At 49.0% G+C, this 24,068-nt stretch overlaps 1 protein-coding gene and 1 long non-coding RNA gene across 3 annotated transcripts; one reads left to right on the top strand and one right to left on the bottom strand.

Annotated features, from left to right (window-relative positions):
• Positions 1-9,440: 9,440 nt before the first annotated feature.
• Positions 9,441-19,670, bottom strand: ENC1 (ectodermal-neural cortex 1). 2 transcript variants are annotated; one of them, XM_004420454.2, is made up of 3 exons: positions 19,296-19,670; positions 13,613-15,431; positions 9,441-9,582 (listed from the first exon to the last, which is right to left on the bottom strand). In XM_004420454.2, the coding sequence occupies exon 2, from the start codon at positions 15,416-15,418 to the stop codon at positions 13,649-13,651; it is 1,770 nt and encodes a 589-aa protein (XP_004420511.1). In that variant the 5' UTR covers positions 15,419-15,431; positions 19,296-19,670; the 3' UTR covers positions 9,441-9,582; positions 13,613-13,648. The 2 variants fall into 2 exon arrangements, with proteins under 2 accessions (XP_004420511.1, XP_087286304.1); XM_087430178.1 differs by lacking the exon at positions 19,296-19,670 and adding an exon at positions 17,219-19,259.
• Positions 19,671-21,491: 1,821 nt separating this feature from the next.
• On the top strand, positions 21,492-23,825 carry LOC147917366 (uncharacterized). Its single transcript, XR_015552101.1, has 2 exons — positions 21,492-22,605; positions 22,757-23,825. It is a non-coding gene; the product is annotated as an uncharacterized LOC147917366 (long non-coding RNA).
• The last annotated feature ends 243 nt before the right edge of the window (positions 23,826-24,068 follow it).

Below are 24,068 nucleotides of genomic sequence, written 5' to 3'. Positions count from 1 at the left end.
TGAACAGAGCAATCATATCACTGGGCTCAGGCAGATTGTTGCCAAATGCTAAGAAGTTTTCAAAAGCTTTTAGTCATCTCCCCAAATATAAAAAAGGAAATGAAGAAACTCACCCTCTGAAAGTGAGATACTAAAAGCTGGGCCACTAGGGTGATCTCATCCCTTGTAAGAACCTTCCCTTCCCTGGGCCTGCACCTGCCTTGCCCACGTGGAATCACAGGGCCACAGGGTGAGATGATGGCGGGGAGCTGATTTCAATCGTCAGCTGTAACCCTCGGAGTTAAGTTGGGACCTCCAGGAGCAGATGTCAAGACAGGCTTAGATCAGCAAGAGATGTCCAGGGAGAAAGGCCTGTGAACAACGGGGGAGAGGACCAGAGGGGCAGGGAGAGCATTCAGACCACAAGGCAGGTCTGACCCCTGTGAAGGAAGGCAGGAAGGATAGAAAACCCTTTTCTAAACACTAACCTTTCCCATTGGTAGTGGGCTCCTGTGTTGGGCACGAGCTGCTCCGGTTCCTCCTCTCTGTTACCTCACCTTTCTTGCAGCTTCTGTCCAGTGCCATAGATTACAGAGATGAACACCACGCATGTCAGAGACTCTCTGATGTCTTTGCAGGCCCACCGGTGAACAAGGGTGTCCATGTGTAAGCCAGACCTGGAGAGAGGGGAGGAGGGCAGATCTCCTCCTCTCTCTGCCTCCAATTCCTCCTCTGGCTGCTCCCCACTGAGGTCTAATACCTGGCCTCTGTTTCCAGCTGCGATTACAGCAGCCCTTCCCTCTCCAGGGTGGCTCCCTTCCTTTCCGGTTCTGAGAGAGCAACTACAAGCATTCCCAGAGATGCAAAGGGAGGAGTCAGGCCCATCCATTGTTCTCAGAGGTAGAGAAGGATCTAGTAAGGACAGCTCACCCCCACCCTGAGTAACTCCCTGAATGCTGAATATCAGGGCACAAGCAGTGCCAGGCCAGAGACCTCAGGACTCCACGGTTCTGTCCTTGGATGTGGTCCTTGGAGGGCAAGAGAAGCTGTGAGTGCCATTTAGAGATTGTACAGGCAGTCACTGCCCCAGACCCGTTCTCCTCACAGCCCTCTCTCTGGAAGCAAAGGGCACCCAACAGCGTCTACTCCCCGCTCCCACGAATCATGACTCTGTACCCCACCCTCTCCACCCCCAGGAAGCCCAAGGCTGAAAGGTGCCTCTTCACAGAAAGTTCCAGGAGCCCTGCCCGCGCACAGGCCAGCAAGGCCAACCTACCATCATCCAAGAGAAACACTCTGCTTCCCCAGCTCTCTAATCAGCCCTACTAGAACTTTTTGAAAGAGCCACTGTTCTCCCATAAGGTTTGGTTTATCTCTGAACATTTCTACATTTCCACCTGAGATTATTATCCCTTCCCTGACAGTTTTTTTTTCTTTTTCTTTTTTTACAAATAAATAAATGAAGAAATGAGTTTCTGGTCACATATGGGCACTTATACACCTGTACTGCCATTTATGCAGTTAGCTTTCTGCTCCAGGGAAATACCTGAAAAGGCAAATAAAAATATATTACAGTAATTAAATTTCGAATGCTAGTATTGTGGAGGAAAAAAATTTGCAGAAATAAAAATCCTGACTCAGCATTTACACGGTGGGTGCATATATAATGACGTCACTCCACCACTGTAGTATCCTACAGAATAGTTTCATGGCCCTAAAAATCCTCTGTGCTCTGCCTATTCATCCCTCCCTCTTCCTTAACTGTAACATGTTGAAGTAAAATTTTGCCTTTCTCATTCTCCCATCTGCTACAACCACACCTGCAGGCCTCCTCACCCCCAGGATCCCCTGGGTGTGCCCTAGTGTCTGAGCCCCACTCAGGCAAGCGCCCCCCAGGGGCCCTGACACAGCTTGTCAGCACTCCCAATCCCCATCCACCCTTCAGAGGGAGGGCCTGATTCCTATGAATGTGTGAGTGACTAACAGCCCCAGATGGAGCTTAGGGGTCTCCATTTTGAAAAGGTGTGCTAGGGCCGGCCCCCTGGCTTAGCGGTTAAGTGCGTGCGCTCCGCTGCTGGTGGCCCAGGTTCAGATCCCCGGCGCGCACCGACGCACCGCTTCTCCGGCCATGCTGAGGCCGCGTCCCACATAGAAGAACTAGAAGGACCTACAACTAGGATATACAACTGTGCACTGGGGCTTTGGGGAGAAAAAAAGAGAAAAAGAGGAAGATTGGCAACAGATGTTAGCTCAGGGCCAATCTTCCTCAAAAAAAAAAAAAAAGTTTTTCCTGGCAGCAACGCCCTGGCCAGAATATATGTGGGTGGCTGAGTGATACAGGGGTGTTTGCAATTTAGAGCTTGTATCTATATTAGTTAGAACTGCAGAGAGAGAGAGAGATTTTAGTTCCCACTTTGCAGGTGCCTAGTTCATTTCCATCAAAAGGCTAATTTCATCTTCTTTGTGATTACAATGTTAGCATGTCTCCTGGGAAAAAAAAATCCTCTCAGCCTTTCTAGGATATCCAGTAAACACTCTCAGCACCATCTAAAAGGTGGGTGTAAAATCACTTTTTGTGACAAAACAAATCATCTGACAACACAAGAGAAGGATTAGGGAGAAACTTTGCTGAAATTCGGACTGCCTTTCCTTGATGCAGTCCCCCATCTTTGTGCAGATAAAGATTACGGTTGCCAAGGAAACAGGACCAGAGAGAGAGAGAGAGAGAGAGAGAGAGAGAGAGAGAGAGAGGGAGGGAGGGAGGGAGGGAGGGAGAGAGAGGGAGAGGGGGAGAGAGAGAGAGAGGGAAAGAGAAACTTTGTCTCATTTGGTTTTCCCCAGACTCACAAAGCAAGCTGGGCTGTAAACAGAGCTGGATGAGATTATGGTAGATTTATAATTTACTTAGTCAAATTGCTTTTAATTCATAGTCATGCCTTAACGTATATTTTTTTCCCTCTGAAAGTTAGATCTTGCACTTAGTTGTCCAATGTCTGACAAATAACAGAGCTTTAAAATTCATTGTCTATGATTAAACTCAAATGCAGGACAGATGGCTTGTCTGAGTATGTGTCAGACAGGCAGAGCACTTAAGATTGGTGACAGGCAAGACCGGGAATTAACTGCTACGTTTTTGCATTTATTCATACATTCATGTGTACCATAAGTATGGCCATAAAACTTATTTAAGTGTTCTCACTTTATTCACAATATTCCCAAACAAAGCAACTTCTCTCCTTTTGGCAAACCAGATGCCCCAATCTCAACCCCATTAACTCAAAATCCATTTTTCTCATGCTATATGTATTGTGTACATTTCATTTTACTCTGACATTCAGGATGAAAACAGCATCCTTTGGAAAGCCCAGCTTGCCTGGAACCCGCAATATTGGTTCCCACTTCATTTTTATGAACCTTTTTATTGAAATATTTAATTATTTTATTGAACAAACATTTGTCTGTGGAAATAAACAAAGATCCGCCAAATGAGAACAGGCAAAGGCTCTTTATTCAGAGCTTGCTATAGCAAGACAGTCAGCCACTGTGGTTCGCGTTTGGCAGGGACTCAGGCAGGCAGAGGAGTGGGGAAGCTTTCTCTCAGAGAAAGGGAAGGCTCGGGTGGGCCCCTGTTGGAGGAAGCTGCAGCCAGGCAAACTAGAAGCAAGGCATCCTATTCATGGTTAGGGGTGCACACGTGGCTTCCTCTGGTTGGTCCTAAGTTGGAAGCAAGGACAAAAATTAGGGAAGGTATCAGTTCTAGCTGTTTGGGGCCAATTGTTACAGGGGTCATTGTTTGGCTTCCCGGACCAGCTGCTAGAGATAGTGGAGATAGTGGCCTGACTTCCTGCAAGGCTGGCTTCCTAGGCTGGCTACTGGAGAAAATGAGTTGGGTTTCCTGGGCTGATTGTGCAAGCTATGGGTCAGAGTTCCATTTTTACACAGTCATGCACCACATAGCACCGTTTCAGTCAACGACGGACCGCATAACCGACGGTGGTCCCGTAAGATTAGTACCATACAGCCAGGGTGTGTAGCAGGCTGTACCATCTAGGTTTGTGTAAGTGCATTCTGTGATGTTCACACAATGACAAAATTGCCTAATCACGCATGTCCCGGAACATGTCCCCATCGTTACATGACACATGACTGTATATGATCTGGCCATCGACCATTTGTATTTTCAATCTCTCAGTCAATAAACATCGTACAAACAAAAAAGCGCCACAGCTTAAGTGTAAGCTGAGGGAATTATCAAATTTAGCAACCACTCAGGGGCCCCCGTTTATCTTTAAATTCTCCACAATCTTACTTTCAGAAACCTGTTGTCAAGGAACATTCTGAGTTGCTCCATGGACTCTTACCATGTGCTTCTTGAGTTCTCATGTCCAGGGGTGGGCCTCACCAGCTCCAGGCCTCCCTGGAATTCTCCTGAAGTCCAGTCTTCCCAGACACGATGGACCGGGACAGCCCTGGGTTCCCCACAGCCGGGCTCAGCCCCGGGAACCACCTTCCTCCACATTCCTGGGCAGAAAGGAGCAGGTTGGAGAGTGAGCCTTGAAAACCAGGCCCCACCACTCCCTCGGGCAAGTTAGAGGATCTCTAAAACCTTTCTTTTTTCTTTTTTTTATTGTGGGGATCTGTCTTAAGTTTATATCACGCCAAGTTGTTCAGCTTCAGTTTGCAGGGCTTCAGGAAAAAGGGTGGTTTCAGTTCTCAGTGATTCCAAATCAAAAGGATGGGAAAAAATTGAAAATACCAGTTTGGAAATTTGTAGCCAGATATTTGGGGCAACTAGAAGAATTCAGAATCCAGTCTAGTTTACAGGCAGAAAACACAAACCTCAAAGATAATTAACAGAACTAGAATCTAATATCCACAAAGGTATGCTACTGGAACATAATTTTTCTCTCTAAAATCACCCTCATCTCTACTCTAAAACCCGTTTCTTCGTCTCAAAATGTGGGTAATAATAGTGCTTGTGCTCATAGCGTTGCTGTGAGGATGAAATGAGGCAACGGGCATGGAAACCTCAGCACAACTCCTTGCACAGCACAGGCACTCAGATTTAGCTTTATTGGATGGATTTCTCCCAGTGGTGTTTACAAATGACAGCTGACAACTACTGAGAACCTACTCTGTGCCGGGCACGGAGCTTGGTGCTTCCCCTTAATGTATGTTATTGGGTCTTTCTATTAGGTAGATACTGTTAATCATCCTTATTTTGCCGAAGAAGGAGCAGAGGCTCAGAGATGTCAAGAAGCCTCTCTGCACTTCCCTGCATTTGTTGTGAGGGTTAAACACGTGAGGAAAGCATGTCCTTAGTGCCGTCCCCAGCACATGGTAATCACTGAGTCTGGGACCATTGTCCAAAGTGACCCTTTGACTATCCAGGTAACAGGCCCTGGGCAGCAACCCATCCAACGTCTCTTCGTTCATCCTTACTGCCGGAATCACATTTTTATGTGGGGTGACAATGTGCCCCCGTAAAAGTAGTCCTCTTAGTCTCCCTTATTTCTTTGGAAGTTCATGCGGCCTAGTCCTGCCAGAAGAGATAAGTATAGGTCTCCTAGGTGGGCCTTCTGGGGAAACTATTACGGTCCCAAGAAAAAGGAAGAGCTTCATCTGGCACATGCTTTCCCATGTTCCCCCTTTGCTGCCTGGAAAGCACAGGTCATGCCATGAGGAACAGCCGCCATCCTGTGAGCAGGAGAACAGAAGGCCCAAGCCCAGGATGGCAAAGCAGAGACAGGAAAGCCCAGGACCCGACGGCCCTGTAGGGGTGCTGTCCCAGGCCTGGACTGCAGCCTCCAGACGGTTTCACCTCTGTGGTTAAGCCACTGTGGCCAGATCTCTACTACATGCAGCCCAAGGCAACCCCAACGATGCAGCCACAATGCAGGTGATCTGAATGCCGAAGGAAACCAAATTTACAAATGAATGAAAAGCATGTCAAGTATCTTCTTTACTCCAATCTGTCTACCTATCCCAACTGAGATGACAAAGAAAAAGAACCCCAGAGAATGAAAGGTCGGTTCCCAATCATCTCTATGTGTGAATCCCTGTCAACCTTCTGAGGATTAACATCAAGTCTTGTTCTGAATATCCGTCCCATGTATCAACCTCTAACTGCTAACCTTCCCCTCTTCCCTGTCATATGGTATCACATGTGGTGTCATCAACAGCATTTCCGTGGGTCATCAGCATCATGGACCTGGGATCTGAGGACTCAGACTCTTGCTCTCAGACGTGGCTCTAGCCCAGCCTCGTCCAGGACGGACCTAAATGACCCTTCTGTAAAACCTGAGGCATCTGCTCTGGCCTCCTGGCCAAGGTCCAAAGGCCGTAACTGCACTCTGCCTACTTGTGAGTTCTAATTAGGCAGCATTTATTTTCTATCCAAAAAAGATTATGCCCAACATTGCTCTGCACGTTAAAATAACAAGAGGTCCAACCCAAGTGATAAAGGAGCATCTCATGGTGACATGAATCGATCACGATGTGGGGGCTGGAGGCTGCATCCGGCTTTATGCTGAGCCAGATGGGACGGCAGCTTTCAACTTGAAAGAAGCTAAGTGTATCAGAGGGGTTCAACTTGTGGTTTTCTGTGCCTTCATAGGAAAATAATATGCACATATTTCCACTTACTTTAAACGATTTCTAAGGTGATATCAGATGAAAAGAGGATTGAACTCTCACAGCTTTCCCATCAAAATATAACCCACATGAGGAATACAAAAACTAAAGTCCTTCTCTATATTAAGTATGCAGTCAACCTCGCATGGTACGACTTTTTATATTCCAAGCTATGAATAACCCATAATTGAGGTATTTTACTTCACTTAAGGAAATATTCTAAAAGGTCAAAATTTTAAATTTAATATGCAAAACTGCTTTCATAAATGTATGTGACTAAATGGTGAAATATAAGACATTCAGAAAAATTTAAAATGATCCTCCTTTTGATTAAACTAGAAAAGGCACAAATTTTCAATGCCTAAAACGATGTTGTATTCAAATAAAGACCCATACACACAATGAAGAGAAAATCTCTAATAATTTATTCGACCTTCAGCTTCACATTGTGAAAAAAAAATAACAGTTTTACAAAACCTCAAAAATGGAGTAGTAGCAAACAACGACATATGAACACGAACACTTTACTTCTTCAACTTACACAGAGTTTCGTACGTGAACCACATATTCAACAGCCCAGAGAGGGATATTATTCAGCTCTAATCATTCCTATTCAGACAGGTGTCAAGCCCAGAGAAAAAGGGGCTGCACAATTATACCAGAAGTGGAAGGCTGCCCTTTGTTCTCCGTTGCCACGGCAACCAGTCCACAGAATAAGAAGAACCTTCTCTGTCTTATGCCAAGGTTTTTGTGTGCACTGTGCTGTGAATTGTATTTGCTTCAAAGTGTGGGACATTTCACAGGGTGAGAACGGTCAAGTCGTGAGCCCAATGCCTACATCAATTCAAAGAGTGGGATTCCAGAAAGTTCCCTGCAGGCTGGGGGCCCACCCTGACCACAGCTCCCTCGGGCTCACACACAGTAATTAATAGAGGATTCAAGGACAGAGCACAACTTTGAAACAGCTGCAGAAAATTCGTGGAGCTTTGAGAAGCCATGCGATGACACACAGATCTCGGGCAGATTTGCATCACAAACTACAGAGCTGTAACCGCTACAATATAGCGACACCGACCATGCCGCCCGCGGATGATGAGACATGTGCACTGCTTAGAACACATCTAGGGGCCAGGGGCTGACTGCTGGAAAGTATTGTGATTCTTTTATTCCAACAGCTCATTTATTTTGGTCCAACTACAGCCCACTTATTCATGGCACGGACGGACACATACAATTAGTCTGAAGTAGCCAGGTGGAGAGAAATGTTAAGGATTTATCTGTCATCAGACAATGCAAACACACTCACAATGTAAAAGGTTGTCACCAGTCTTAAACCCTATTTTCTAAAAGGACAGTAATACGAGCGACATGGATGAAAGCAGCGTGAGCTGCAAGCCCTGGCCTTCCCCCGGCGCCCCTGAGGAAGCCCGAGCTGAGTCTAGCACGAACACCTACCACAGCACAAGCACTTGAACTAGCAAAGAACGTATTCACAACCGACCCCACCCAGCCCTGAAACCCTCTCAACAGGGGCCACTGCTTACAATTCTTTGGTGTTCTGTGGCCAAATGTGTCACTTTTGCGCACCAAAGAGTTCTTTTAGAGATTTACCTAAGGGTGAGCACTAAGTACACATTGTCCCAACGTGAAGACTGACTCGGAGAACCCCTACACTTGCTAAACTATACGGCAAGAAGAGAGAACAATGAATCCAGGTCAAGCAAATCCGGTGAGTGAATTAATTTACATCTGTGATAATTCAGTTTTTTTCCCATTAACTGTGGTTATGGCAAGGAATTCTCATAGGATAATAAATAGATAAATAAATAAACTTTGGACAATGCCTCTACCTGTGCCCTATATACAGAACTATTACATAGAATTTTCCAGGATTTCAGGACATTACACAAAAAAACTGCAAAGCGATTTGGTCCTTTCTAAATGTCAGTAGCTGAGACTGAAGTAGAGGATCAGATAAGAAGGAGAAGGGCAGAAAGAAGCCTCCCCTCACCCACGAGCCATCAGCATGACCAGAGCCCAAGAAACCCCATTAGAACTGCAGAGTCTAAGAAGAGTGGCCTCCAGGCTTTCTCTACCTCTCCGATGTAACTTAAGTTTCCATCTTGTAATCCTTCCCTGTCTTGACATTTACAAAATCCCCCCCTTCCCAACCCACCCTCCAGTTATATTCCTAATTATAACTCCAAAGTTTTCATTTTTGTGCAAAGCACATCACAACAGTCACAAAATTGTGCAAAATGTACAACCATTCACACATGTCCATACACGTGAAGACAACCGTAAGCATTGTTTCAGCATGCAGGCATCAAACAATAAATAGCTAAATCTATAACAAACTTCTTAAGAGCCAAGGGAAAGTTGCAAGTCACTTATAAATAGAAACACACATCTACCAAAGGATTACCAACAATGTCCCCATTGTTCCGAAGCCTTCCGGGGGAGCACAGCCCCTCAGAGATTAGCGGAGAGTCCAGTGGTCCCCACTCTGCAGCCAGCCACGCCAGCTTCCCTCCTGGCCCCACGGTTGAGCTTTCAAATCTCCAACAGCAGCTGGTGTGGAGGCTTCAAGCTTGCTCCTCAGAGAGAGGTGACAACCATTTCAAATTTTACATATCAATGGTGGAGCCCGTGGAAATCAAATGCTGAATATGGTACAGCAAGGGAAAAGGTCCGGCTTTTCTCTCCCTTTGAGGGGCTGATTAACGCTGACATTAACCCACAAGTACAAGACAAGGACTAGATCACAGGTTCATTCATTCCTATTTAAACCATGTGCCACTAGCAAGGAGAATCCCACCCCTCCCCCACCCCCTTCCTTCATGTCCAGTTGGAGCATTACAAGGTGCAGCTGATTGACTTGGAGCCTTGTAGCAACTTTTCTGTCTCTTCATTAAATTTGGCCTCTCCAAAGTAGAAATCTCATTTTGTCTCAGTGAGTGATGGAGTGAGCTAAAACAGAAAAAAAGAAAGACTTGTTAGCAGCCTCAAAATCTAAAAAGATAATTAAACTCAGGACAGAGCTGGTCAATGTTGCTTCTACAGGTCTTAATTACACGTTCCGTAGGAACTGTGCAAAGGTATTTAAAGGGCTTGCCTTAGATACACACACATGTGCATACATGCATACAGACAGCTGGCCCAACAAAACCAATGGTGGCCAGAGAAGGACCTGCACTTCTTTCCCAAACATACATATGTCCAAATTCAAACCTATACATGCATCCAGGTGCTGTTATGAGTTGCCATCTCCTGCTTCCAACATTCATCATTCCTCTCCCTGGTTAAACAGAGCCACTGGAAAGTTATCAACAGAGGGTCAAGAGATTCCTGTGCCAACCCTCCCTGGCCCATTGACCAGAAAGGATTCCAAATCACATTGATTCACATAGAAGGCAGACATAGTAATACTCTTATTTAAATGCATCTCTTCTGTTCATTACGGCGGAAATCAGTCTCTCCTCCTTCCACATGACAACATATGAGGCCTCATCAGCCCAAGGCTGGAGTTTATTCTCTAAGTTCATCAGTCCACACTAGGGAGACACCGGCTATGGTATGCAGTGTTATTATCTACAGCATCTGCCGACGTCGAGCATGCATGTAAGTTCAAGGTGCCTGCACACTGGCTCATGGGAGCTGGCATTTCCTCTCATGACCCATCCTCCCCATCTGCTGGAGTCTAATCTCACATGCGGAGATTGTGTATATCTTTCCAACACTCACCCTACCTGCCCTTGCAGCAGGCTTCCAGCCCTTGTGTAGGAATCTGCATCCCCCTTGCGTAACTCTAAGTACAGACAAAGGGACTTCCGGAGGGGCCGCTCATTACTTGCACTGAATTCTTCTCGCCTTTGTGTGCTCAGAAGTCTGATTCATTTCATTAGTTGTTTCTTTTGGCAGTTTCGTAACAGTGACTCAAGCTTTCAAGGCATTCCTTAGACTTCGGTGTCATCCCCCGCCCCCACCTCACTGTAACCTATATATCAACATTAGGCCAAAAGAATGTATCTTGTAATACTGTGAAATTTCAAGATGTTACATATTCAAAGAGGAAAAAAAAAGAAAGAAAGAAAAACTCTAAAAAGGGAAGAAACAAATCAAAATTCAAATGCTGTCAGGTTGGGGCCACACAGCACCATGAAAATGGAGAGCAATCAGAAGTAATTTCCTTTCTGTCCCTCCCCCCACTGACAGAGCAGCAGGAGACGGTTACAATCTCTTTGGTGGCTGGGCTTTGAGACCCAGGGACGCTCTCTGTTAACACTGGATTAATCCAGTTCGCACCTACATCTGGAGCAAAGAGAAGTCGGGAAGTTGTTGCAGTTTAGGATGGATTCCTACAGGGCACCTCCTTTAAGTCACTCCATCCAGCTTAAGTGTTCTAACACTATCTAGTGTGTAGTAAACTTCAGAAATCTAAACCAACATTCCGCCTGTCAGAAACCGCACGAGTGGCTTTGATCAGGCCCCCGCTGCCCTTGAAGAAGGCAAACCTGGCCCTGTCAGATTTCCTTGTTCTGTGCTTGACTCTCTGGCTGGCAGCCCCAGGGCGGAGAGGATGCTGTTTCACATATAACCTAACACTTGACTTGCTCCGTTTCCCAGAGACCGGAAGTGTGTGATTAGGTTCAAATACCCCGGACAGGGTGAATTCAAGTGTCTGCCAACATACTCACTCTGGGCTGAGAAAGGAGGCACCAAAAATGAAGTATAAAGATCACAAGCAGATAATAGAGAAACCGCATGTTCCCACCACACACAAAGTGAATTTCCTCGCATGCTGCGGTCTAAATTGAAGGGAGGAAAGAAAACTAAGAGTATTGAACACTTAATATACGCCAGGCACTGGGCAGGTATTTTCACCTCTTTCTTCTTTTTTTCCTCATTTATCATTCACCTAAGTCTGAACTGACCCAGATCTAGGGGAAGGATAATTCAAATCACTCATTTGACAAAGAAGCAGTCTGAAGTCCAGAAAGGTTACAGACTCCTCAGCTTAGAACGAGACCCAGAATGCACACGGGATCTCTCTCTCTGCCTCAAGTTCCTTGCCTGGCTGCCAGGGTGCCAGCCAGTCTACCAGTTACCGTTCTGATGTCCCAGCACCAGCACTGACAATTTTCATGGCTCTCCTATGCAGATAGAGTCAGTTCTGGCCTAACACCCAATTCTGTGTGCTGTTCATCGGTGCTTTTGCCTAGGAGGTTCCTGAACCTGCTTCAGAGTTGAGTCAGGCACTCATATCGCACGTGAAATAACCGCTCTCAGAGCGCTTGTTTATTCAGGATTACTGAGATGCCAGCAGGGCTGCAAAAACCAGTTTGGTGTGGGATGCTGTCAGCCTGGTCGCTCCCCAGGAGGTTTCTGGCTGTTCCTGCTCCTTTGAAGGAGTTGCATTCCAAGGAAACACTCTATTACTAAGAACTCTACTAACTGCAGTAGGCTGGAGGAGATAACTGAGGAAACGAAAAAAACAGAAAGACTAAATGGGAAACGAGGTCAATTTTCATGGTGTTTTAAATAAGCTGCAAGAGATGAGGAAGGAAAAGACAAATGAGTCAAAACCCCTCTTTGCTGAGCTTGCAACGACCCCCTAGATTTCTTTGTTTCCCTTTGAAAGCCTCCTTCAAAGGTGTGAAACATACTAGAGAAAACAGAGCCAAAAGTTTCCAACTAATGAGTTAGTTTTCATTGTAGTCCCCCCAAAGCAGAGCTTTAATTTTATTCTCTTATTATTACTAATAAGCCCAAGAATCATCAAAACAAATCAACACATTCCGTGTGCTGTGTCTACACTGAGACATGCTTAAGTGATTCCTGGGGCCAATCCTCAGAATGCTCAACAGCAGCTAAGCGGCCATTAGCTTTGTGAACACTGAACTGTGTAGGCCTATTAATTATTTGAGCCAAGAGTATTATATACTCTTAAGTACACAAGACAACCATTATGTACTCAGATATATGACACAGCAACACAACTTTTGTTAGCCCCGACAATAGGGTCAGCCTGACTGATTAACTCCAAAAAGCCACAGTGAGGGCATTTTAGACAGCTCGGTGTCCGAACATCAGACAAATCTATACAAGGACAGACCGAGATTTGTAGCCTTTTACAAGGATAGACCTAGATTTCTCTAAAGTTAATAAATGCCCTAAAGGGGACTATTTTTTGAGGGAAAAATTTTTAAATAAGCTCATAAATAATTTTGGAGAGAATAAACTAGGAATAAACTTAAGCATTCAATTTTTTAAACCCTACTTCATTCCAGAAAGGGTTTGAGGAAGCTAAATGTGAATGTCTACAAATATCTCTTATGGTAATACCACCATGAAGCTGCAGTGTACTAAGCGGCAGTTCGGCACGATGCTCAAACACCTACGCTCTGGAGCCAGCCCGTCTGGGCTGATTTCCCAACCAACCCCACCGCCTACTAAACTGGACGGCCTTGGGCGACTTGCTCAAGCTCTGTGTGCATCAGGCGTTTTCATCTATCAAGTGCTCCAGTAAGGATACCTCACAAGGCTGCCGTGAGTGTTAATGAAATGATCCACGTGAGACACACGGCCCCACTCCAGGCACACGGTGAGGGCTCAGTAAACGTCAGCTGGCATTACTAACAGAGGCCAGGGCTTCTCAACCTGGCTGCACACTAGAATCATTGGAAAACTTCTGAAAAATACTGACGCCTGGGCCCCACCCAGACTAACTGAAACCGAGTCTCTGGGATGGGCGGTTCTTGAAAAGCTCTGCGGGAGATTCCGAGGCTCAGGAGAGGGTGAGAAGCGCTGGCTTATGTTATGGGCAGCTGCAGCTGTGGTCAACACACTAAGTTCTGGGAGTGCAAGGGCTTTTTCTTTCACAGTTTTGGTAGTACTTCGATGGTCTAGGCTATACGGGGCACGTCTCACTCCACATACAAACTTACACAGCTGGCTTAACTATCACGTGCTCACACCGACAGCTAAGCTAACCTCTTACCTCATGCTCGCCTCCTCTCTTTAGGATGTGTTGCATTTAAGAAGGCAGATGCTTCCAGGTGCTGACAAATGCCGTGGGGATCAGCGAGTACGGGACGGTGGTGATGCTGTTCCACACATCCAACGTTGGATCATAGCAGTCCAAAGTTTTGCACCGCTGAATGCCAAAGTAGCCTCCAACCACGTAGAGTTTGTTTCCGGAGGCCACAGCGTGGCAGCTCATGCGCTTTGCCGTCACGTCTCCCACCTTGGTCCACTGGTAAGTCTCGCTGTTGAATTTATAAGCAGAGCAGGCGGAGAACTCTGTATCTCCCCCCATAATAAAAATCTGGTTACCCAGCACGGCTGCTGCTGTGTAACGCCAGGGTTGGGGACAGGTGGCTGGCACCGTCCACCTGTTTTCACACTGATCATAACACTGAACCTTGGGGAGCTTGTCATGACTGACGCTGGTACCTCCGAAAGCAAACAGCTTGAGCTTGGCACTCACCACTGCGGCATTGCTAACGCCTTCTCGGAGGGGAGCCACCATCGTCCATTTGTTGGTTGTGGGATCGTAATGCTCTACTTGCTTTAGGGAGACTGAGGGGGAGGCCGGGAGGCAGCCGGTCGCAGCAGTATGCCCCCCGACCACGTACAGGCAGTGTTTCAGTTCGGCAGAGCCATGGCCGAACCTGGCCACCAGCATGGGGGCAGCCTTGGACCACTCCTCGTGCAGGGTATCGTAAACCCAGACATCTTTCGAGACTCCGTTCTCAGAGCCTCGCCCCCCAGTAATGTACACTTTGCAGCCAATCGCACACGCGCTGAACTCTTTTCTTGGGCTGGGGATGTCGGCCTTGGGAATGATCTCTTTGGCCTTCTGGTCTACCAGATACAACTTGTCACACATGAAAGTCTGTCCTCCCAAGAGGAAGAGGGCGTGGCCGGTTTTCCGAGGCCGGGCGCAGAGGCTGGTTACCACGCCGTCGTTCTGCAGGATTTTCAGTTTGCACCTGATGGCCTCTTCCACAATCTCCTTGCTCTTTCTCTGCTTGGTGATGAGTTCCTCCATGGCCACGTTCTCCATGAGATAGATGGCTGGCAGGAGAGCCAGCCTCACTGTCTGCAGCAGCTCGGGGAGGTGGCAGTAGCGTTTCTTCAGGTCGTAGCTGATCCAGTTGATCGCAGACTCGTACACGAGCCTTTCGTCTTCTGTCTCCAGCTCTTCACTGGACAGGAGCTGCACGACCATGTCCTGGGGCAGCTGGAGGAAATCTTCATTCTTCCTGATGGTCTGGAAATTGCTGAGACACATCCTCCAGGAGAGTTCGTACAGCTTGGTGCACTGGTGCGCGTCGGAGAGGAGCAGCATGCCCAGGCAGTTGGTGGGGTGCAGGTTCTTTTCCAGGAACTCTGCACAGGCATCCCGGATGTCTTGAAACTCCAGCATGTCGCCAGCTTCCAGGAGCGACTCCGCGTTTTCTTCATTGATGATGACCCGGGAGGAGTACGCGTAGTCAAGAAGCAGCTCCAAGACTTCCGGGTGGATGGAGTTGTCGAAGTTGACTTCGCTGTCCTGGCTCTCTTTCAGGCCCCCACTGAACATGGCTTCGAAGTAGCGGCTGCAGGCAGCCAGCACCGCCCGGTGACAAGGGAAGGTCCTATTTCCGGCGTGCAGAAGGACGTCGGTGAAGAGGCGCTGCTGGCGCAGAAGGTTCAGGTGAGTGAGGACGCTGTCAGCATAGGAGGACTTGTGAAACAGGTAGATGTTAATGGAGCCGCTGCTGGCTCTGGACTTGCGGTTCTCGTGCACGCTGACTGACATTTTGTTTCCACTCCTAAAAGACAAAACACAACAACTGACGTGATGTTCCTGAGGTTCAGAACAGCAGAACAAAAGCGACGATCACTTCGGACAGAGTGAAGTGCTGCTGCCTACTGTTCTGAAGAATGGGCGGCCACTCCCCTAAAGTCAGAGACAGCTACCCGGAAGGAAAGGCATTCACCGCGATACTGGTGAACTATTTGAACTATACACTGGTAAAAAAAAATCACTGCTTAAAAGCAGGTTCATCTTGGAAAACCTGATTGCCAACTTTCAGGATACTGAAGTCCTTGAGAACGTAACTCAGCAAAAGCCAAGAGGAGCAGGGCTCCTTCTCACAGCTCCCTGTCCTTGTCTGCTGATTCACCGCAGGCCACTTACGGCGCCAGGCCTCCAGCTCTCATAACGCCAGGATGGGCAGTGGTTTTAACGCCACATGCAACATAAAGCCATGTGTAAAACAAATACCCACTAATTAATTCCATTAAGAATTCCTTTGGTAAGATCCAGTCTCCCTACATATCCAGTAAATGGGAAATGTAACCTTAAAGTCACTGACTTAGGCCAAGTTCTGCAGCGATCAGACCTTTATTTAAATGTTACAAATAATTGCTAACCAGACAGCTTTACCACTACAGAGTCCTAAAAGAGCCCCAATATCAACATTACCATATATTGATCAGCAGGCTTTTGTGAAAACACAGAATAGATTCCAGCCACAATCATCACCCATCTTTCTTGGTCTGGACAGCTTCCAAAATGAGGATTTGGGCACATAAAAGGAAGAATATTTTGAGTAGAATACTCATGAGTGCTGTTTTTCTGTTCTTCCTGCTTTATATCAATTCTTGGAAAACCAGCTGCAAGAACAAAGGATCCATCCACCCCCTCTTGTGATCACAGTGCATCGCAGGACCATTCCTGCGTACCTGCGAACGCCACCACCTGCAGAGAGGGAGCTCCAAAAGCAACACTGCTGTATCTAAATCAAAACACGCACACCCGCATGTGGATGTATACAGGCATGCGTGTGCCCGTGTGTGTTTTGCCAGCCATTGTTAATTTAGAGCCACCCTAGAATTTATTTGCTGACTAGGGTGTTTTCCTCAATATCTAAATTGAAATTACAACAGAATCGAATGCTATCTTCGCCTTTCTTCAGTACGTGAACTCTAGGCTAAAGATGTAGGAAATGCCTATCACCTATCTTCAAAAATTGAATCACATTCTTTTTTTTTTTTCTCTTTAACCCTACCCCTCTGTTACTTCAAAGGAATAAAGCCTTTAACAACCTGCCTGTCAAAAGATCCCTCCTAAGGGCCAGCCCCATGGCTTAGCAGTTAAGTGCACACGCTCCGCTCCTGGTGGCCCGGGTTCGGATCCTGGGCACCGACGCACCGCTTCTCCGGCCATGCTGAGGCCACGTCCCACATACAGCAACTAGAAGGATGTGCAACTATGACGTACAACTATCTACTGGAGCTTTGGGGGGAAAAAAAGGAGGGCTGGCAATAGACGTTAGCTCAGAGCCGGTCTTCCTCAGCAAAAAGAGGAGGATTAGCATGGATGTTAGCTCAGGGCTGATCTTCCCGACAATAAAAATAAAAAAACAGATCCCTAAGGAGGCTATTTATCCGGGAAGGGTAAACCGTGTGGTTACAGTATCTGTTCCAAACACGGAACAGCCAGTCCTTACAGCACAGCTGAAACTCACAGCCTCCTTGTTTCCTTAACCATTCAGATATTTACTTTTTAATTTATTTCCCAGGAATTATTAATAAATGCAAATGAGAGACTTACCACAGATTCATGGGCTAGCCCCTGAACTGCACCCCCAGCCAGCTGTGGTGGGCAGAAACAGACCAGCAGGGGATGCAACTTGTTCTCCTTTATTTTTGTAACGTCACTTTCCATTCCGAGTAAACAGGGCGTAGTGGAAGACAGTAAGCAACGAAGTCTCAGGGCTCTGGTGTTGGGAAGACTTTACAAAGCACCCATTCATCTCCTCAGTGAGCTGGGATATGACAAGTGGTGAGGAGCTGGGGGTCACCCCACCTCAAGCTCAGCCTCTAGAGTCGAGTCCATGTGAACCAATGCCAGTGCTCCAGAGAACAACCCAATGACCCCGTGTGATTGCACCAGGTTGCCAAAGTGCTAAACCACGGTCAGGATCCCGATGCTCTACCATTGTAGCTGTCACTGGGATCAGCACATTCAATCTGAAGTACTTTCAGGAAGATTTCAAGCCTAAACCTCAAAAGATAGTATAAATACTCCTACGCCTAATATACAAACTTAAAAAAATTCTAAATGAGTAGCTACGCTTTTCTTTTTTTTTTTTTTTTAAGCTAATGCTTCCAAAGCAACCTCAAAAGCCGTCTCCTCTCAGGCTGAAAGAGGATGCAGCTCTTACTGAAGCAGGAGCCCCTGCGCACGGGAAGTGTCTGCACACTGAGAAGGAATCAGAGGGGGCCAGAACAGGTTCGCCTGAGCATTAGCTTCCGGGCAGAGAAACCACAGTCACAGCCAGGCCCATGCTTAAGGAAACAGTTTGTTCAGAAGACCTGAGGATATGGGGTCTGCATCTCTCTGCATCATGTTTATGCTGCTGTATTTTCCAGGTTGGCCCATAAAGCCAGAAGGAAGAGCCTAGCCCGTCCTCTTGGATACTATCCAGGTGGAGAAGCATGTCACAGTCAAAATCCAACACTCTCGAAGCAATATATGATTAAAATAAAAGGTAAACTTGAAGACTCAAGGGAAACGACTTGCTTTCTGGTTTAAAATTATGCAAACATCAAAATAGCAGAAACCTTTTATACAGTCAGTAAACACACCTTCAACATAAAATGAATCATCCTTCCGGCACTTTTTAAGCCCCCAGAGAAATAACATTTGCATGCCAAGTAAGTGGCCAAAAAAAGGCACACATGCACTTAACCTGCGTCTACAAAGAAGACAGAGAAAAGAGCTGCTATTATCGTGAACATCAAAAGGGCTTCTAGTTACAGTAACTTCAGTTCACTCAGTGCTCCTTACCCAGGCTCTCCGCCTCCAATGCTTCGCGTCCCCTCACACCTCTTGAGGTTTTGAACCGGATCTCAATGCAATCAAAGGAGAAACTAAGCAGATTTCCTCGGGCGTTTACGTTATTGATAACACTGGAACGTTATCAAGATCTTGTTAATAAGAGAAGTCTTTTACCGTTCAGTCCTCTATACCACTTGCAACGCTCTTTAACACGCTGGCCATGCCTCTGAGGGCGACACCAAATTACATGCCGACGAGTTCAATGCTTCGTCTCCACCACGCCCACCAATTCCTAGCCTTCCAAACGAATAATGTTACACTAAAGGCCCAATACTTGAATGAGAAGAAACAACTTTTCAGAAACCAGTTTTCATTCATTCCCTACACACATGCCGCCGCAGTGCGCGTGCCCTCAGGAGGGATGTCTGCGCGTGGCCCCAGTGCTCCCCGTGCCGGGTAGGGTGCAACTTGGGCCAGCGATGGCGCGCGCTCGGCCCCGGGGGCTGCGAAGTGCGGGCAGCGAAACATCCCCCACCCCAGGGAAGCGCTGGCTTCCGTGGGGAGGGAGGTGATCGTCCCCCAGCTCGGCTTCTCGCTGTCCCCGCAGCTCGCCAGGGCGCCGCGCCGCCCTGGGGAGGCCCTCCGGCGATGCCCGGCTCCTGCCTGCTGTGAGAGGGCAGCTCCGGACACCGAGGTCTCCGCCCCAAGCACAGCTCCCCACCTCCGCCCAAGTCCGGGCTCCGGGCTCCGGGGCGCACGCCCGCCCCCGGTGAACACACCCCCGCAGGCCACGCGGCCCCTGAAACCGCGGCGCCCGCAACAGGTCCCGGGCAGTGCAGGAACTTACAGCACAGGCGACCGGCCGCGGCGCACAACCAGCTGGGTTCTTGCCTCGGTCACCGGGAAGGGAGGCGACGAAGCGGATGTCTGAGCCCCGGGGAGCGGCGGCGACTGCCCGGGCGAAGGGAGCGCGCGTGCGGCGCCAGCTGGGGAGAGGACCGCGCCGGGGGCGCTGCTCGCGGGCCGGCTACGGCTGGCGGTTCGCCGCGGACCCTGTGCCCGCGACCCGCGGAGCGAATCCCGAGCGAGTCTCGGGAGGGGAGCGAGCCTGCGGCTGCGGCGCCGCGGAAGGAGGCGGGCTGTGCGCTCGGGGGAGGGAGCTAGGAAGCGCCGTGCGCGGCGGCCGCCAGGCGTCTCGACTGGGTCTCCGCAGCGCCACCGCCGCGCCGCCTCCTCTCCGGCTGCCCGAGCAGTCTGCGCCCGCCGCGGCGCGCCCGGCTATAAGCAACGCGGCGGGGAGGGGAGGGGAGAGAGAGGGCGCGTATGCAGAGTGACACCGGGGGAGGCGGGGGGAGGCGTGAAGGAGGAGGAGGAGGAGAGAGCTGGAGAAGAGCGTGTCGGGGGAGGTAATCGAGAGAGGAAGCGGGGGAGGGGGCTGCGGAGAGCGGAGAGAGACAAAGCGGACGCGGCAGCTCAGCCCCTAGCAGCTGCAACCCTCGGGGACCGCGAATAAAACAAGTTTTCCCGGGTCGGAATGTCTGCGCCTCTGTGGCCCAGCCGGGTTAATGGATAGCCCGGAGCTGAGGGACACTTGGCGGGGGAGCGCAGCATAGGGCTGTGTGCTCCACGCCGCCGGAGCCCCCGAGCTGCTCGGAAAAGGGTGGCAGGGGCGAGCTGGGTGTCCGCGGCACCCGTCCTAGGCGCGCACAGTCCGTGCGCTGGGTGGGACACCTGGAGGGAGGACAGTGGCGAGGGAAGGGGCACAAGTTTGGACACTGCGGGGACACTGCAGGTTGAGCAAAGACGGGACGTAGGGATTCTCGCTGGCAGGGGCCAGACAGACTCGAGCCCCAGGCGTTGCCCTGTGCCCTCCCTCCCCAGCCCGTGGCGAGACGCCGCGGCCGGACTCTGCCCCACGCCGCCCCGAGCAGCCGCGGCCGGAGCGGGCCGGCGGGGCGCGCACCACGTGCTTCGCAGCCAATCGCCGCGGCCGCTGGATTCAAAGCGAGCTGCTCGGCGGAGCGGCCGCGCCGCCTCCTGTCTGGGGCGTAAAGCCTCCATCGCCCTCCCAGACTGCGCCCTTCCTGTCTTTTATCGCTCGGTTGTGTTAGTGTGGACTTCAGCAAAGAAATGGCCCGGCACACACGTTTGAAGCGCAGCCTGCCACCAAAAAGGAAGGCGATTCGAAAAATAATTTCGCATGGCGATCACTATTTATGAAACCCATTTTCGATCTTGGCTCTACGGCTTGTCTTTCCATTGGGAGCTAAAACCTCTGTTCTTATTAGGTATTTGAAATAAAGACTAGGAACGAACTGTAGAGATTACCGGTCCAGCCCTCTCGTTTTACAGGTTAGGAAACTGAGGCCCAGGAAGATGTGGATTGTCCAGCTCGAGGTCACGCAGCCACTCAGCAGCGGCCCCCACGCAGCTCCAGTGGGCATCCGCGACAGCGTTTCCTCCGTTCTCCACTCCCCCACCTCCCAGCTTGCGTCTAAGTACTAGACGCAGAAGTGGTTTAAAGAGGCTGAGGAGGCTCTGCCTGGCGCTCCCGGAGGCCAGAGACTGCTGAAACCAAGACCCTGTGGGTTGTTGACTCTAATCCCGCTTTCCTTCACCCGCGGCCCCTCCTGGTATTCGCGCTGAGAAATTACGCTCCTTGCAAACAAAGACAGACAGTGCCCTCTGAAGTCCTTTGTTAGCATTAACTCGGCAGCCTCACCATGAGCCTCTACAAATCTGTTTCACATTTTAATTTTTTATGCAGAGTCTCAGCTCGAGGCTGCTTCACAAAGCGAGGGACAGGAATGGGGGGATCAATTCACAGTGAGACCCACGTGCGGAGATGCTGGCACAGCGAGGCGCCCCTGAGCCTGAAGGGGATGTGGATGAAGTTAGCGAAGACAAATGCGTGGACGCGCTGCAGAGGCCGGAGAGAGGTGCGGAAACGATGGGAGGTGGAAATGTGTAGCTATTGCACACCTGGCTTTTTAAAACATGTTATGTAGCCTGTGGCCAGGTGTGGGAGCCGCCGTTCAGGGCAGCCTCCAAGGCACCTCCTAGACACTTTGTCTGGGTTGTGGGTCAAAAGCAAACCCGTTGGTTTTGAGGACCAGATGTTAGTGTCTTCCATTCAGGAGGCGATATTCTGTTTAAATTAAGAGATTAACACTTTTTCTCTTTCAGGAGAAGTATTTCCTTCTCACTTCAGTCACTTACCAAATCTACCTGGAACTGTACCTAGATGACCCTGCCGAGAAATAAGACGTGTGCACAGCTCATTCTTGGTTGGCTGGGGCTTTTAGGAAGGCACTGGGCTAGGAACAGGCAGTCTGTTTCTGTGGCATCTTTACCACCGGGAACTGGCGGAGTATCCTCAACCAAGGGACAGCAAAGTTTACTTCTCTTTGCAAACAGCTTTGCTAAGCAGGCCGGGCTGAGAAAGGAGTGCGGTCCTCTGGCCGTTGTGTTGGCATCCAGCCATGCCGTTTTCCTCTGTCTGTTCTGCCTGATGTTGCCACCTTTCTATGCTTCAAGAAAAGAGAAGGAAAAGAAGTTGTAGCCTGGGAAATCTTGAGATGTATTCAGTGACCATACGCATTTGCTTCATCTGCCTCAGGGACTTAGCATGAGACAGGGAAAACAAATGAGCTTGTGTGGCGTATAACGACTGGAACACATTTTCCTGCAGAGAGACACAAACTAAACTTGCATTTTGGGGAAAACGTGTGCTGCCAGTGCCCTCCCACAAACTCTACACTGGTTTGCTTGAACCAGTGTACGACAAGTTTTCAGGCCTGGGGGCAGTTTCTAAGGTTTGTTTCCCAGCTAGAGTGATTTGCAAGTTAGCGTATTTATGATCATAGCAGCTCAGACTGGTTCCTCCAGCATCTCTCAGCCAGTCCTAAAGGGAGTTCCTATCACTTCCCTCATGGGAAGAGAAGGTGAGCAAGTCTCGTATCTGTACAGGAAGAACTCTCTAGACAGGCCTGTGATCAAAGGATGACGAGGGACATAGTGGAAATCTGAGGCACAAACGACCCAGGAGACACTACGAACATCGTGTTGTCCGATGGCCACCACCTCACTCCGGATGCTGGCCAGCCCGGCAGCCCCTGGGAGCTGGTCTTCGCCTCTGCCTGTGACTCCAAACCAAGGTCTCCTTTTAAATGCTGTTGAGAAGCTGTGCCCAAGGCTTGGCCTTGTTATCTCCCTTAACAACGTTATTTTGTTCGGCTACAAAACAAGCAGCATGGGGTTAAATGTATTAGCTGCCTTCAAACCTAATTTATCTTCATTCCTCCCTAGTTTACACCCGGCTGAATTCATGAGGATGATTTAATTAACACGGTGCGACCTCGGTACCAGGGACGGGACAGCTCTGGGGATTAGACCAAACAGCGGGTAAGCAGCTGCCATCCTGCCTCCTGCGGTCCCCTGGAGCCCCACTCGACTTTCTGACGTGATCCCTGCCAGTCTTCCAGTGTCCTCTTTGTTCTCTGATGCACTTCCTGAATCTGTGAGGAAGACGGCCCGGCCCTCCTTCCTCGTGTTGTTTGTGAGACGGGCTGCGAGGCCGTGGCCTGTAGAGTCAGCGTGGCAGACGGGCCAACCGTCCGCCAGACTCCTGATGTTCCTCCCCTGGTGTCAAGATCCTGCTGGGAAGTGAACACCCAGCCAGGGACAACATCCCCCGGCTGCACTTACATCTTGGGACCAACCCCTGTGGAAGGAAAGGGAGGGAAGCAGGAGATGCAGTGGGAGAAACTGAGCCGGGGCTCAGTCTCAGCCAAGGCCTCTGCCGGCCCTGTGGGGAGCTCTGGGCAGAAATGACCCTGCAGAGTTGTCCCTAGTTAAGGCTTTTATATGGTTGCATTACCAGTTGCTGAATGCAGGCTGCCCAGGAAAGGGCCACAGCCTTCGTCAAGGTGGCACTCTGCCCCAGAGGCCATGCTGAAGAGGGTGACAGCTGGGCGCCTCTGCTGCCGGCACCTCCAGCAGCCGAGGAAGTCCTTCATTCTCCAAGGAGGGTCTGAGGGGCTCAGCGCAGTGCCCACTTCAATGCTTCACCCTGACGCAGATACACAAACCCAGGAACAGGAGACCTCAGTGCCTACCAGCCATCCTCTTACTTTCAAAAAGAGGGAGAAATTAAAAAGAAAAATCTGCCTATTTATTCAAAAGACAAGGATAAGGAAAGAGGCAGGTAATCAGTACAAGAAGTTATCAGCATTGTGTAAGTCTGGGATTTTTCTCTTTGAGGATGAATAAGAGGTCTCAACTCATGGTCACTTTTCTCAATTTTGGTTTGCCCCCTCTGCATTTATGTCTTTTTGACTGTGTTTGTGTTAAATATCTGTTATGATAAACCTTGAAAGTATTCCTAAAATTGTGTCCAAATTGGCTTGGTCATATTTTAAAATTTCAGTTGGTTCCTACATCCATTATGTGTGTGTTGGATGTAAAGAGGTTCCTACCTCTTTACATGTATTTTGTGAATTAAACTGGATTGTGGCATGACATTTTAATTTCAAATTCCAGCTGTCCATTGCTGCATACACGCATCCACTGGACGTTTGCATTATGACTTTTAATGCAAAGTTTTGTGTGAAAGCGTATT

The sequence above is a fragment of the Ceratotherium simum genome, chromosome 4 (assembly GCF_057802395.1).
Source record: "Ceratotherium simum simum isolate JZ-2026a chromosome 4, ASM5780239v1, whole genome shotgun sequence".
Classification (NCBI taxonomy): Eukaryota; Metazoa; Chordata; class Mammalia; order Perissodactyla; family Rhinocerotidae; genus Ceratotherium; species Ceratotherium simum.
The sequence above is the reverse complement of the archived record's forward strand: the minus strand, read 5'-3'. Positions and strand labels throughout refer to the sequence as shown.